Source organism: Panthera leo, chromosome D3 (assembly GCF_018350215.1).
Source record: "Panthera leo isolate Ple1 chromosome D3, P.leo_Ple1_pat1.1, whole genome shotgun sequence".
In the NCBI taxonomy this organism is placed as follows: domain Eukaryota; kingdom Metazoa; phylum Chordata; class Mammalia; order Carnivora; family Felidae; genus Panthera; species Panthera leo.
In genome coordinates this window covers 20,077,699-20,092,736 of record NC_056690.1, presented here as the reverse complement: position 1 = coordinate 20,092,736, position 15,038 = coordinate 20,077,699, and the positions used below count along the sequence as shown (strand labels likewise).

The 15,038-nt window shown below is 45.4% G+C and overlaps 2 protein-coding genes and 2 gene segments (V, D, J or C); all 4 read left to right on the top strand.

Annotated features, from left to right (window-relative positions):
* The window catches only part of LOC122203332 (immunoglobulin lambda-1 light chain-like), a 614,033-nt gene that overhangs the window by 249,812 nt on the left and 349,183 nt on the right, over window positions 1–15,038 (top strand). The gene's annotated exons all lie outside the window — the stretch shown is intronic.
* LOC122203331 overlaps window positions 1–15,038 on the top strand; it is an 803,799-nt gene that overhangs the window by 480,795 nt on the left and 307,966 nt on the right.
* LOC122203328 (immunoglobulin lambda-1 light chain-like) overlaps window positions 1–15,038 on the top strand; it is an 814,466-nt gene that overhangs the window by 514,670 nt on the left and 284,758 nt on the right. The window lies entirely within an intron of this gene.
* The window catches only part of LOC122203330, a 277,599-nt gene continuing 274,978 nt past the window's right edge, over window positions 12,418–15,038 (top strand). The window contains 2 exon segments of the V gene segment in view: window positions 12,418–12,528; window positions 12,644–12,947. Coding sequence covers window positions 12,483–12,528; window positions 12,644–12,947 — 350 coding nt within the window.

The window sequence follows — 15,038 nt, the reverse complement described above, 5'->3', positions numbered from 1 at the left end:
TACAGTAAGCCAGACATTAAAAAGATTTGCGGAAAGGAAAAAAAATTCAATGCCTCATTTTTTTTTTCTAGTCTTTGAATACAGTCCTATTTCATTTCATTGTACTTTGCAGATACTGGGTTTTTGGTTTTGTTTGTTTGTTTTTAAAAATTGAAGGTTTGTGATGACCCTGCATTGAGCAAGTCTATCTACGTCATTTTTCCAATAGCATTTGCTTACTTTGTGTCTCTGTGCCCCATTTTGGTAATTCTCACAATATTGAAAACTTTTTTCATTATTATTATATTTTTGTGGCGACAATGATTGCAACTCACTGAAATCTCAGATGATGGTTAGATGTTTTGAGCAATAAAGTATTTTTAATTAAGGGATGTACATTGTTTTTTTGGACATAATGCTATTTCACACTTAATAGACTACAGTATGATGTAAACATAACTTTCATATGCACTGGGAAACCAAAAAATTCATTTGGCTCTCTTTATTGATATTTGTGATATTAATTTAGTGATAGTCACTTTATTACAGTGGTCTGGAACTGAACTGACAATATATCTGAGGTACACTTGCATATAATAAAATACGTATAAATTATATTTATTTACCTGTGGTTTGCTTAGTATTGTTATGTATAATTAAAGTAAACATTTTAAAAATGTTTTTCAATTTTAATTAATCTGGTAAACGTTGAAAGATGTTATCCACACGAACAAAATCTTTGGGGGTAACTCCATAATCTTTAGGAGTATAAAAAGATACTGGAACCAAAAAGTTTGAGAACAGCTGACTTGGAACAGTTGTTTACAAAACAATAAAAACATGGCTTTTCCCAAGTGGTGAGATGCTTGGTGGTGATTCTTTTCTATTTATATAGTTATATTATTATTGAATCTCCTACAAGCCATGCTAATACAGAGTTTGTGAGTAGGGTTATGACATAACCTCAGGTACATTTCAAGGTCCCTATGGTTGCTATGTGGTTCTCGTGGGAGATCCTGGCTTGCCTCTCTGGTTTTGAGGACATCCTGGAGGTAGAACAGCAGGGCTTGCTTTTGGAGAGGATTCAGGTCATAAGGGTGAGTGAGGGTCAAAGGTAACACCTGGAACTTCATCTTGACCCCTTGACATTAGGAAGAATGAGAGAGAAGCAAATATGAAAAAAAATATCTAAGAAGTCTTCAGGCACCGTGTTAAATTTGCAACGTCTCCACTGTTAGGTGTAAAAAAAATAATCAAGTACAGCTAAGCACATACAATATAATCCTCTTCATATACAATCATAAATATATGTAATATTTATTTTCTTCTATTCATTCAATAACTACCTAGCAATGCTTTCATGGACTTTATAATACTTTGGGCGTGCTGAGGCAGAGAATTATGAACACAGCATTAAAATCTGGGACTAATGAATTATGCCTAATTTATATGGGCAAACACTCTTTTGGATGCATAATGATGTGTCTGGAATATGGTCTCTAAAAGGGGAGGACTCTGGCAAGAATTTCTTTTTTAATTTCAATAATATATTTTATTATTAAATGTAGAACACATATTGGGTTATAATGAATTCAAAATATTACTATTTCAACATATAGTCAATATTTTAAACATCATTACTGTGATATTTTACCTTCATTCTTTTGGTACTAAGTCTTCTAAATCTTTCTCAGTTCATTGCAATCTCAGTTCATGGCTAAATTTTCATCAGTAATGCTTGATCTGTATTTAGATTTCATAAAATTTGGTTGAAAAAGTAGATTCATTCACATACTCAAGTTGCTCCAAACGATAACCGAATGGTCATATTTTAAATTTAAATTTAGATCGAGTTAAATTAAAAATTCAATTCCACAGGGTCACTAGATATATTTCAAGTGCTTAATAACCACGTGTGGCTAGTGGCCACCATATTGGAGATTGAGCCCCTGGGCATCTATTTATTATGTGCATCACAGCAGGTAAGACAGGGATGAGTCCGACACAACCCGTTTCCAAGGGTAGGGGAGAGGGTGGTAGTGTTGCTAGGACTGTGGCCTAGGAGAAGCCACGGTAAGCAGTGTGTTTACCTCTGTATGGCAGATGCAGCCACAATCAGGGACACAGCAAGGAGCCCTTGTTTGGGCACCAGGGTCCCTCACCACCATCCAGGGCTCTGCCCGGTCTCCTAGGGAGTGTGAGGGTTAGGCTCACTGGTGCTCTAAACTGCTCCTGAGATTTCAATGACAGAAAGAGATGAAGGAATGACTTACTATATAGATATATATATCATGAACGTTTGTTTGGACTGTTGTGGAACCCCTGAATGAACTTGGACTTACAGTTCTGGAGTCCTGTGGTTTCAGCTCTTCTCCTTTGAGTAACCTCTGCTCAGCAGCTCTGTTTCCCTTGGGACTCTGCCTCAGATCTATTTTGAAACAGATCTTTCAACCATACCTTCCTGTCGAGGGTCCCAGGAAGCACAACATTTTGGAGGGCCCCAGACTCAGGGTCTGGAACCAGATAGGGCAGTGAAAATGGTCAATGCTCGGTGAGCAGATAGGCATGAAACCCACTCTCCAGTCTCCATTCCAAAACTGGGCAGCCTGGTGGGATAAACAACCCCACCCAGGGCCGTCCTGCCCAGCTGTGGGCTCAGGAGGTGGGCTCTAAATGAAATACTCCATTGTTGTTTTTGGGTGAACTTATTCTTGCTCAATTAGGGCATTGGTCCTAAACTTACCAACTATCTTTGTTTTTGCTTTCAAGCTTGGGGCTCAGTCTGCCCTGACTCAATGTTCCTCAGCATCCAGGGCTCTGGGACAGAAGCTCTGGAAGCAGCAGTGAGCCTGGGGATATCATGAGGTGTCCTGGCACCAATGAGGCCCAGGCACTGCCTCTAAACTCCAATTGATACTGTCGGTTCTTAGCCTTCTGGAATCTCGTACCATTTCTCTGGCTCGAGATCCAGCAGCCCAGCTTCCCTACCATCTCCAGGCTCCACCCTGAGGACAAGGCAGATTATGACTATGTGTCATATTTGAGCGCTAGTACTTAGCCCACCAGGGAAGTGAGAGCAAACTCTGCTCTGAGCTCATGGGACTTTTCCCTACTCTTATCCCTGCTTCTTTCTGTACCGGGACATTTCTGCTTCTGTGGCTGGGTTTCTCTCTGAATTCTTCTTCTGGCTCTTAATGAAGGACACAAGGAATCCTCTCTGGGTCACAGGTCTCTGGGAAAATAAGACCATCTCTTCTGAGTAACAGGGCCCAGAATATGGATGCCATCCGATGCATGGAAGTCACGAGCAGGGGATCCAAAGAGTCTTGTCTGGTGCATTCAAGATGCTCCAAGCACAAACTGATAGTTAAATTCCCCCTAAACCAACTGGTCCATATCACAGGCGACACCCATGTATTCAACTTTGATTTCACCACATTCTGTTCAAGATGGCCCTTTATTGGGGTCATTCTTCTGCAAGTCCATTGCCAAAGCTCTGGTAACAAGAAAGCCTTCAAGATTTGCAGAAGGAATAAAGAGAAGGAGGGATAGATGAGACCCTCCCTTTAGGGTCTCTCCTTTGACCTGACACTCCAACAGTACTTCCTGGGACAGAAATGGGGGAGAATTAGAGGGACAGACCTGTCCAGAGGGATGGGCTCTGTACAGAATTGCCTTCCCACAGACCCCAACCCACTGTCCCTGTACCAAGCTTTGCACATGCATTGGCCTCTTCATTTCAGTGAAATATTTCCCAATTGGTTCTTTTGTCCCATCCGTGGAAAAAAAAAAAAAGCTGGTGGTTTTGTCTGGTGTGCCACTCTCCTGGCCTGATTCCAGTTATCCAGCTAGATGAAAGAAAAGAAATAAGCACATCCCTGTGTATCATTAATGTTTGCTCAGTCCACTAGGGAACTTGCAAACAGATCTGGGCCTCCAGTGGTACTTCATGCTTCTTATTTTCTCCTCCCAGAGAAGCAGCCACTTCACAGGGACTGGCGGGAGAGGCCTCTCCTCTCCCTGGTGGCATCACATCCTGGTCATTTTGTCCTTTGTTTCTGTAACTCTGGCCAGGGGCTGGGCCTGGCATCTTTGCAGACATCAAAGGAGGAAGGAGCAGGAGGTTGAGAGGCACTGCCCAGGATGTCCTGGGGACTTCACACTGGAAACCCCTCCATGCCTGCGATGGGAGGAATGGAAGCCTTAAAAAATAAACCTGCTGGGGACAAGTGTGAGAATACATAGGCGATTTCCTAAAATTTCTTTAATTGTGTAAGGAAAACGTCCTGTTAATACTTCTTTGAATGGAAGCAATAGCAAATGGGGTGGCTGGATGGCTCATTGCTTAGGTAATGTCAAGAGCACTACGAGCTCGACTGTGAACAGGACAGGATTGTACCAGTGGGTATTTCTGGAACTTTTCTTTTCCTGGAGTTCTCCCTTTGTGGAGGCTCAAACAGTACAAATAGCCTCCCAGGTTTCCCTGAGTATTGGAATTAGCTAAAGAAAACAACAGGCCGTTTAATAGTGACTTCTAAACATTGGTTGCAGAGAGCTCCCGTTTCTGGAATATATTAGGGCACGACTGTGCAAAACAGATTGAGAACAGCCCCTCAGAGTGTTTCCTGCACATGCACCTCAGTAGGTGTGGTGGCCTGAGTATTAGCCCCCAAAGATATCCAGTTCTAACCTTTGGAAGTTGTGAATGTTACCTCTACGGTAAAAGGCACTTTGCAGATGTGATTAAGGATCTTGAGGTAGGGACTGTGTCAGTTCATTTTACATGCTGACCTCACTGGCCATGGGGAGACCAAATTAAACATGATTTTCTGGTATGTCTGTGAGGGTGTCTCCAGATGAATTCCAGGGATTAGCATTTGAACTGGTGGACTCAGCAAAGTGGGATGCTCTCCCCCATATGGGTGGGTACCTTCCAATCCATTGAGGGCCTGAATAGAACAAAAGGCCGAGGAAGGAGGAACTTGACTTTTATTTTTTCCTGTCTCACTATTGAGCTGGAACGTCTTACGCCATCTTTTTCTGTTCTCGGACTGGGATTTGCAACATCGGCATTTCTGGTTTTCCGATCTTCAGCCTCAGACTGAATCACACCAACAGCTTCCCTGGGTCTCCAAGCTTGCAGATTGTGGAAATTCCCACCCTCCAGAATCACATAATCATATATGTATGTGGATCTATGTATCTCCTATTGGTTCTGCTCCTCTGGAGAACCCTGACTAACAGAAAGTCAAGGCACGTTATCTTGGATTATCTGGTGCTCCAGAATGTAATCATGAGTGTCCTTCTAAGAGGAAGGCAGACCTCAGAGGCAGACCTGAGGACGGAAAAGGAGAAAGCATGGTGACCACAGAGCAGCAACTAGCATCACATAGCTACCAGCTACGTGGAATTCTGGTGGCCTCTAGTAGCTGGAAGAGTGAGATATCCGATGCTCCCCTGGAAACTCCAGAAGGAGCCAGCCCATCTGACTCTTTGATTTCAGTCCTGTCAGCCTCATTTTGGAATCTGGGCTCCCAGAACTGTAAGAAAATAATTTTCTATTATTTTAAGCCCCTAAGCTTATGATAGATTGTTATAGTGATGGTAAGAATGTGATACATCTGCATATCATACATTTTGAGATCTTCCCCAACTATTGTGCCCTTTTAATTTGTACTGTACAAGCTTCCTTTGTTTTATGCCCTCCCACTGATAAAACTCAGGTGTACAGCAAATTAGTTTTTAATGTCATCCAGGAAATTCACTTTGTTTTTATAGGTTATAAATCATGTCTAATTCAAATTATCATTTTATTTCTTAATTTGAAACCATTGTACTTCTTACGTTTGCATCGTGATTGATTGTGTGGGCAAATTATTCTTGAACAAATTAAATAAGATAGTGATTCCTGTATCTTGGAGTGCCTGAAAATCCACCAGTTATATATCACTAAAGAGAAACCCTCTGCTTACTTCTTGCAGGAAGCATCCAGTACCTTCTACTGACCTCCATGGGACCTCTGCCTTGTGGACCCCAGACAACGGGGGTTGGCACCCCATCCAGCACAACTTCCAGTCTGGTGGCAGTTCTCTGACCCTGTTATTTATGCACAGGCATTTTATTGTTATTCAATTTCTGAGGATATGCTGATTTCTAAACATGCCTATAGCAACAGACACATGAGTTTTGCAGGCTCTTCCCCCCGCCCCCAATTCCTGAGATGCTTCCCAAGTTGAACAAGGGGTTCACATGCTTGAAGTTTTTAAATGTGTAGTATGTTATAGTGGAAATGTTCTGTGTGTTCCCTGCTCCATAAGACTTCTCATTCCTAGCCTTTATAGGAGCTTGTTGACTGAGAGAAGTGAAAATGACCATTTGCTGCTGGGCCAATGAAGCGGATGCTATGATGAGTGGCCCAGATTCCATGAAAGTCATGTCATCCCTGATGCTGGAGGGACAGAGAGTCCTCACCTTCCAGTGTTCTCCTGAAACTTCTCTCCCAGGAGGGATTTGCCCTCTCAAAGTCATGTCCCTCTCCGGAGCAGCCTGCATGTAGTGATTGTTGGATGCACCAGTATACAGTCCAGGCTGTCCTGCTGTAATATGGGAACACGTGAAGGGCTGTCTCAGCTCCAGAAACGCCCCTGGAGTTGGCTAAGACTACACCATAGCCCAAGTAGGGCAACCACAGATGAGCCTTTCAGATCTGCCTGCCTAAGGAAACCTGCCTCCAGGATGTCAGTACAGGTATCTTCAGGATCTGCCTTAGCTTTCTAGTTAAGGGATGTGCTTCCTGGGCAGTTGCCTGGCAGTGACTGAGCATGCCAATGTGAAAGGCCTCGCCGATTCTCAAAACTGGGATTTCTCTATGCTTACCTCTGCTCTGGAGCTCCCCAACGGGCAGGTTGAGATTTTCTCACTGCTGCTCTGAGTTTGGAGGCTCTTACTCTCTAATCCTCCTTCTGCACCCTTCTCTCTTCTCAGGGGATACATCTCCACTGCTGTCTGTAGGCTCTCCTTGCTGACTCCTGCTCTCTCTCCCCTTTATTCTTCTCAGGCACTGTCCTCCTTTTGTCTTCTGCATGTCCGTCTCTGACTGGGCGAGTGCCCCTGGGAGGGGCTGAAGTGTCACACCACGGGGGCTCATTCCCTGATCCTGCTTCTTCTCTTCCTTTGCATGGGGCAGGGGTGACACCAACAGCACTCTTCTATGTGCTCACTTCCACCTCAGCATCGGTGTCCAGGAAGACCTGGCCCACGACAGGTGGCATCACGAGGGTGACTAATTAGCCTGGTTTGCCTGAGACTTATGGGTATTTCAGGACAGGGAGCAGTCAGGCCTAAAACTAGGACAGTCCTGAACTACTCTAGGGGCAGGTATGTCTGAGAAAGGAGACACAGAAATGAGATTCTGGAGCAATGAAGACTCCAACTAGGGGTTTAGGGATAGGAGAACATAGAGTAATGTAATTGTTTAAATTTTTACTGGAGGGGAACAGAGGTGGTTTACCTGTAGGACAATATGCAAAAGCAGGGCCACGTGTCAGGCAATTGAGAAATACAAGGAAATGGGTACTTTTGAAGAGTGTGGGGACAACCCTACTGCTTTCACTGTTATAAGAGTCTTGCTAAGTGCAATTGATAATTTGCAAAACGTAAAAGGCTGGGAGTACAAATCAGCAAGGACAGGCCTCGGATGAAAGCCAAAAGTCCTCCTTATTAGTTGAAAAAGGCATCCTACCTGTGCAGAGGTCGGGGAAAGCTGAGGCCCAGAACTCAGTCCTCAGAGTAGCAGACCTCCAGAAAGCAGTGATCTCTCCACCAGGCAGCTTTGCTATATGCCAGTCAGGGCCCTGAATGGATAACTACAGGTCCTGAGCCACAAGAAGGAGCCATGTGGATCCAAGAGCCCAAAAGTCTTGAATCAATAATTCCCCTGAGATATACAAGCTGACAGAAGTGACCCCCTCTTAATTTAGGGCTCATCCCTACCCTGCCATTGCTTGGAGATGGTACAGAAGTTTGTGCTCTGAAATAATATTCACCACCCCCCGGCGGGGAGTGGATCCATCCCTTCCTGTCATGCAGGCCTGTGGGCCAATAAGTAGGATTATGTCAGCACAAAACCAGGACAAGAGGGTGTACAGGGGCATAGGAGCTGCACAACCAATCAATTATATACAGTAGGAACTGGAAGAGCATGCACAGGGCTGGATTGTGAGGGTGCAGGATCAAGGGGCAGAAACTCAGTTTGGATGAAGGGAGTTTATTATTAGAAGCCCTATTAGAAGCACTCTTAACTGCCAAGGATGTTGAGACAATCTGCAAGCTCACCGCCAGGACGATGACCCTTAGAAAGACTGCGAAAATGATGGCTTCAGAAGCATTTGGCAGGAGTGGCTCTACCAGGTAAGGCTGGACAGCTCCCCAGGGTAGATGATTCTCAGGAGGGCCTGGCAGACACAGCATTTACTTGAGCAATGAGGAATGTGCTGGCAGAGAAGCACCAGGATCATCAAAAAGTTCAGTGGGTGGCTCTCCTCTAAGCTAGGGCCAGGTTGGGGAGGCAGGGAAGAAGGGGGTTCTGTGGTAGCAATAGAGATGGCAGGACCTGGAAGTGATAGAAGCCTGTTGGTGAGGCTTAAACGTAGAAGTCAAGTGAGTGGCAAAGGGAGAGGTACCAGCAAGGATGCCTGACCTTCATGGGTGTTGGAAATGGTCAAGACTACAGAGCCCCTCAGGGCAAGACAGATGGACCACCAAAAAAGTACTACCCACCCTGTGATCAGAGCAAGTAAGGAAGGGGAGCAGGGAGACTGGGAGGCTGAGAGCTCTAACTCTAGTAACAAACTCCTTAGGAAGCCAGATCTGCAATGTCCAGTCATTCCAGAGTAGAGTACTGACTTTATGTATGAGTTTCCTGTGGCAGCTGTGACAAATCACAGACTGGACAGCAATAATCAAAAGAAATTTATTCCCTCACAGTTCAGGAGGCCAGAGGTCAGAAATCACCAACACTGGGCCAACATCAACGTGTTAGTGGGGGGCCAAACTTCTTCCAGAGGCTCTAAGTAGATCCATTCCTTGCCTTTTCCTATTGCTGGTGGTGGCCATAATTCCTTGGCTTGTGGCTCCATCACTCCAATTTCTGCCTTCTCCTTCATATGGTCATCTCCGGTGTGTTTGTGTGTGTGTGTGTGTGTGTGTGTGCACACACGTGTGTGCGTACATGTGCGTGTGTGTGTGTGTGTGTGTGTGTATAATCTCCCTGTGTCTTTCTCATAGGAACACTTGTGATATATATCCAGGCCCTTTTCTTATCTCAATCCAGGACACTCTTCCCATCTCAAGATCCTAATTTAACCATATTTGTATAGGACCTTTCCCCAAATGTGATAACAATTACAGAACTTGTAAATGATTACACCTGATATCTCTAGAGCCACAGTTTAGCTCTCAATTCCCTACATACAACTTTGTGTTAAAAAAAAACTCACACATCTCTTCATGGGTGGAACTAGAGTCCGAGATTTCCCAGACAGGACTCCCCTCTGACAGGAGGTGCTTAGAGCTAGACCCTCAGGCTGAGGCTCCTTTGAGCCCTGTCCAACTCCTCCTCACCTGCTGAGAACACAAAATCTTTTCCAGGGTTCCTAGAACCTCCTCAGTTTCTCCCCTCTTGAGTTTTATGTCAGACATTTAAAAACTCCAAAATGTTTTCTCTTTGTCCCATTTCTCTCTTGCATGTCTACTGCCAGGATTGGCTTCAATTTTTATTCCACATTCCTCTTGCTCTGAATAGAGACCTGCCTCCCAGGTAGTGATCCATTGACAAGGGTCCCTGGGGAAGCTAGTGGTCCTGAGCTGGGGGTGTGTCAGGTGACAGATTCTACTCTAGATGGAGCTTCAGGAACTTATCCATGGAGCATAGAGTGCATTACACAGACATCAGGGGTGGTGGGTGGGGAGCAAATTCCATTTTGGAAGGAGGGGGAGAAAGGGTGGAAGGGAGGTGAAGCCGATTCCCTAGTCTCCTCCTTATTCTTGGTTTTGGGCTGTCTCAGCTAAGCCACCAGGGGGCAGCAAGAGCCTAGATTTGGGGACTGCGATGACATCCCCCCACCAAACCCCATCCCCAAAGTCCTGCTGAGGTTTCTCCAGGCATCAGCTTCTTTCTCCCCTTTCCTCCTAAGGGGGAAAACTCTTAAGTCTCTTGTCCCTTCTCTGCACAATACAGTAAACAACCCTAAAACTTAGTCCCAGACCCAATCTCAGACCACTGCAGAGGCTGGGGACAGAGAGAGGTGTGAGCACCCACCCTAAGGAGAGGTGGAAAGGGAATGCCATGTTCCCAGCCAGGTTTTGGTTTCTGGAAAAGGGGCTACTAGAGCTCAGTTAGACTGGAAGCCTTTGGTCATCCTCTTCATTCAGAGCAGGGATGAATAAGTCTTCAGCCTTCTGTGCAGCCAGAATTGTGTTTTCCGGGAAGGGGTAATGTGGGAAAGAGCAGGTCCTCTGCCCCTGCCTTCCTCCAAGCCATGGGTGACTGCAGAAAGAAACCAAGAGAGTAAAAGGCACAACACCAAGTGTGGCATTTGCCAGGGTGACATATAACAAAACTACAGTTCTATTTTGTGGCCTTCTCCTCAGACCTGGCTGGGAATATTTTTTTGTAACTTGCCTGAATGCAGCTGGAAACTCTTTGGGCAAATACCTTAGCTCAACTTCCCCACTTAATTCATTCCACGGGTAGGATTACTAACTGGGCTGTTGGGGCACGTTTCTGTGTCCTCAGAAAGATCCAGACATGTGAGGTATAAAGATATGGGCATTTCAGGCAGAGGAGTAGCCTGTGTAAAGGTGCTGAGGTAGAGGGACTATGGCCAATGAAAACGGAAAGAAATCTAGTGGGCTGGGCAATGGTTGACTGGAGACTCAGAGCAGGGAGATGCATGGGAAGCTGTGGGGACAGCAGATAGATCACATCATGACTGAAAGCCTTGTGAAGAGGGTGAGTATTTTCTAAATGAAAAGAGAATTGAGGTGAGGATTTTCCATAGTTTATACATGAGTTTTAGTCAGTTCTGCTTAGAGTTTTTACCCCAAACTGATTCTTTTCTAGAAAGCACTACTAGATTAAGCAACTCTCTGTCTATGGAAGAAACTTTACCTCAGGAAGGTGCATATCTTGGAAGTGGGGCTTTCTCAATGTGCACAAAGAGGACGTTAGGAAGAAAGTCCCATATTCCCTGTGACACTAAAACGTGCCCTGAGGAGAGATCCCTGGAGCTGGGCCCTCAGGCCAAACCTGACCCGATCCCCTTTTCTCACATCCTCAAACAGTAGAATTCACCTTCTGCTTTCCATTAGGTGGCTTTCAATCCTACAGAGCTTTCTCTTCTTTAGACAGTATTTTTTTTTTCCCTACATTTTGAGAAGCCAATCTATCTTTACCTGTTCTCATTTTTCTCACTCAGCCTTTCTACTGGGGTTTGTTTATTTAACATCTAATGTTGACTCCTCCCTGAGCCCAGAGATGCCTCACAAGCAAGACTCCTAAGCCAAAGCTGTGGTGGGACATGCTGAATAGTCGTGAGGTGAGCGGTGGGCCACCTGGTGTGGCCGATGGCACATTCCATTCTGGAGAAAGTTCCTGGACCAAAGGAAATGTGCTACCAGGGAATAGAAAGGATCAGGGGGTGTGGTACTGAGTTGGATGGGGGAGGGAAGACCACAGTGGGAGGAGAGGAGGGATTTCCAGCTGCCTTCCCTTCCCTGGTGCCTGCAATGCACCTTCGGGGGGGCAGCGAGGGCCTGGATTTAGAGAAGGGATTTTCTGTGACTTAAGCTGTCCATATGAAATGTAAAGAGTTCCTTCCCACTGAGCCCCTCTGAGGCCTCAAAGTGTTGTCCTCCCCAATATCATCTTCTCAAAGTGCTGAAAAACAACCCAGGTTTCAGCCACAGCCTCAGTCTCAAACCACCACAGAGACATAGGATGGAGTGATGCATGAGGACCCATCCTGAGGGCATAAAAAGGTGGTGAGGGGGAGTCATGGCCCCCAACTCCACCTTTAGGCCTAGGAAATGGAGCATTTGGATCTCCTTCAGCCGGCTTGTCATCCTGGCCCCACAGCTGAGTCACACATCTGGAGGAGAAGCCCTGGGATTCCTTACTTAGGAACCACCAGATTCTCATCACAGGAAATGTAAGGATATCTATGGGTTGGATCTATTTCCAGGGCACTGTCATGAGCTCAGTATGACCTGACTGATAATATGTTAAAGATTTTTAAGTCCTGAGTAAGCTCTGCTGCCCAGGGATGCAAAAGTATCTAGAATAAAGAGCCAGGTCAGAGGGTTGAGGAGAGGCAGGTGCAGGAAGCACATTTGCATGGAGGCCCCTCCCTCCTCTGAGCAAGGGGAAGGGGATAAGAGAGGTCTTGGGGAGCCAGGCCCAGGGTTGGGGTCTCAGAAGGCAGTGCTGTTGGGGCATCTGCACCATGGCCTGGGCTCTGGTCCTCTTCGGTCTCCTCACTCAGGACACAGGTGAGGCCTTCAAGGAAGAGTCCACAGGGACATCTGGACTGATCTTTGTCTGCTCTTCACACTCACTTGGGCCCCCAGCACTGAACTCACTAGAATATGTTCTTTCTCTTTTCAGGGTCCTGGGCCCAGTCTGCCCTGAATCAGCCTCCCTCAGTGTCCGGGGATCTGGGACGCACAGTCACCATCTCCTGTGCTGGCACCAGCAATGACATTGGGAGATATAATTACGTCTCCTGGTACCAACAGCTCGAAGGCACATCCCCCAAACTCCTGATTTATAGTGTAAATTCCCGGCCTTCAGGGATCCCTGATCGCTTCTCTGGCTCCAAGTCTGGCAACACGGCCTCCTTGACCATCTCTGGGCTCCAGGCTGAAGATGAGGCTGATTATTACTGTTGCTCATATGCTAGGAGTAATACTCTCCACAGTGGTTCAAGTTTATGGGGAAGTGAGACCAAAACCTTCTCTGTACTCACAGGCTCCCTCCTTGCTCTGAAGATGCTTCCAACCCTGTGCAGAGGGGACTTCATGCAGCATGGTCTTGAGAATTCAGGTCTCTGTTCCTCTTCCTTCTCAAGATAAAGTAAAATGAAACACATTCTGCCAAATTGTCTGGGAAATGACAGAGCCTATTTGCGTCTTTGATATGGTCCTAGAAAGTGATTCTTTCCAACTCTGCAAGGGGGGGAACTAAGGACCAGGAAGTGCCTGTGCAGTGCACTTCCTGCAATTCCCAGGGAATCCTCACTTTAAATGGCTCCATCTCACACACCAGTGCAGCCTGGCTTGAATTCAGTTTTCCAGAATTGATGTTGTCTTATTAAATCCAGTTTCCAACTTTCTCTTTTTTGGTTTATTGGGGGGGGGGGTGCGGTAAGGGTTTTTTTCAGTTATATTTAGATAGCATACAACTCACAAGTTTAAAACAATGGCTCTTAGTATATTCTCCAAATTGAGAAAACATCACTGCTATCACATTTCTATTGTCCTAAAAAGAAACACTGTAACTATTGGCATTCATCTTCCATTTCCCACCAATTTGCTCAGCCTCTGGTAATCAATGATCTACACTCTCTCCCCATAGCATCCCCAGTTTGGACATTTCATATAAATGGAATTGCACAATAGGACATCTTTTGGGAATGACTTTTTTCACTCGGAATGATGTTTTCAAGTTGCATCCATGTTCTAGCATGTACTAGTATTTAGTTACTTTTACTACCAAAATATATCCCATTGTATGGATAACTCACATTTAAGGATTGAAATATAAGACATTTTTCAGTTGTTTCTACCTTGCCCTAGCCAACATGAGCCTCCTTGGTGAGCCATTCTTCAGCATGTCAGTGACTGAAGTAATACCACCTGAGAAAAGATCTAAGACATAGCTGAGGGAATGAAGATAAAGGGAAGGGTTTTTTTTCCCAATGTCCCTTCATCTTTAACTCCACATCCAAGGAATCTGAACAGGAGAGAATATGATTTGAGACTCCGTGATAGGTAGAATCTTCCCTCCCCTGAAATCAATGAGCCCCTGTCCTGGCAGCAGCCCTGCATGTGGACTGTCTGCCCCCAGGGTAGGCTCTTTCCAAAATGGCTCCTTTGTTCCACAAGGAAGAGTTATCTAGTATGCATGTCCCCATTTCACAGAGGTCCCCAAAACATCTGATTTCCATGGGTGGTAAACCCAATTTCTGGGTGAAATGCCAATGATAAAAATTGCAAAACAACACATACACAAAAATGATGGCCGAGAATTCTTCATGCATTGAATGAACCTGAGCATGGTCTCCAGAACTTTGGTCAGGACCAAGTCTCTTCCCGTTGAGCAGAACTTTCCATGTTTAGCACTGGAAGTGCCACATCCTGGCAATGACCTCATTCATGGGCAAATGGGGATGGATGTTCAGTTTAGCATAGATCCTAGTCTCTCTCTCCCATAATGTTCTTCTATGAATTATTTTCAAAATCTGTTTCAGTACCTTCTCTCTTTCCCTGATAAATGATCAGTACCTTCATACTTAAGTCATCTAGACTGGAAGAGCAACACACCTTGATTACTAGCAGTGGGTTAAAGTACTCTGCAAGGTGGCGTGTGCTAATAGAGGCACAGAATAACTTCCTGAATCACAGCTTCATGTTTGTGTAAGGCGATCAGAGGCTGTGCTTGACTCTAGGGTATGTGTCCTCATGTGGAAATTCTGTAGGAATTAGGCCCTTCTGAAGGGGCCATTGTCTTGTGAGTTTCTAAAGCACCTGTTATGAGAAATTCTTCCTGACTCAAATAGCATTAGTGTCAGTGTCCTTTTTATAAAGTATCTGCTAATGCATAGGAAGGCAGGTGTGACCATTGCCTCTACTAGCGTGTCTCCTTTTTTTTTTATTACATTTTTAAATTTATTTTTGAGAGAGACAGAGCACAAGTGGGGGAGGGGCAGAGAGAGAGAGGGAGACACAGAATCCAAAGCAGGCTCCAGGCTCTGAGCTGTCAGCACAGAGCCCGACGCAGG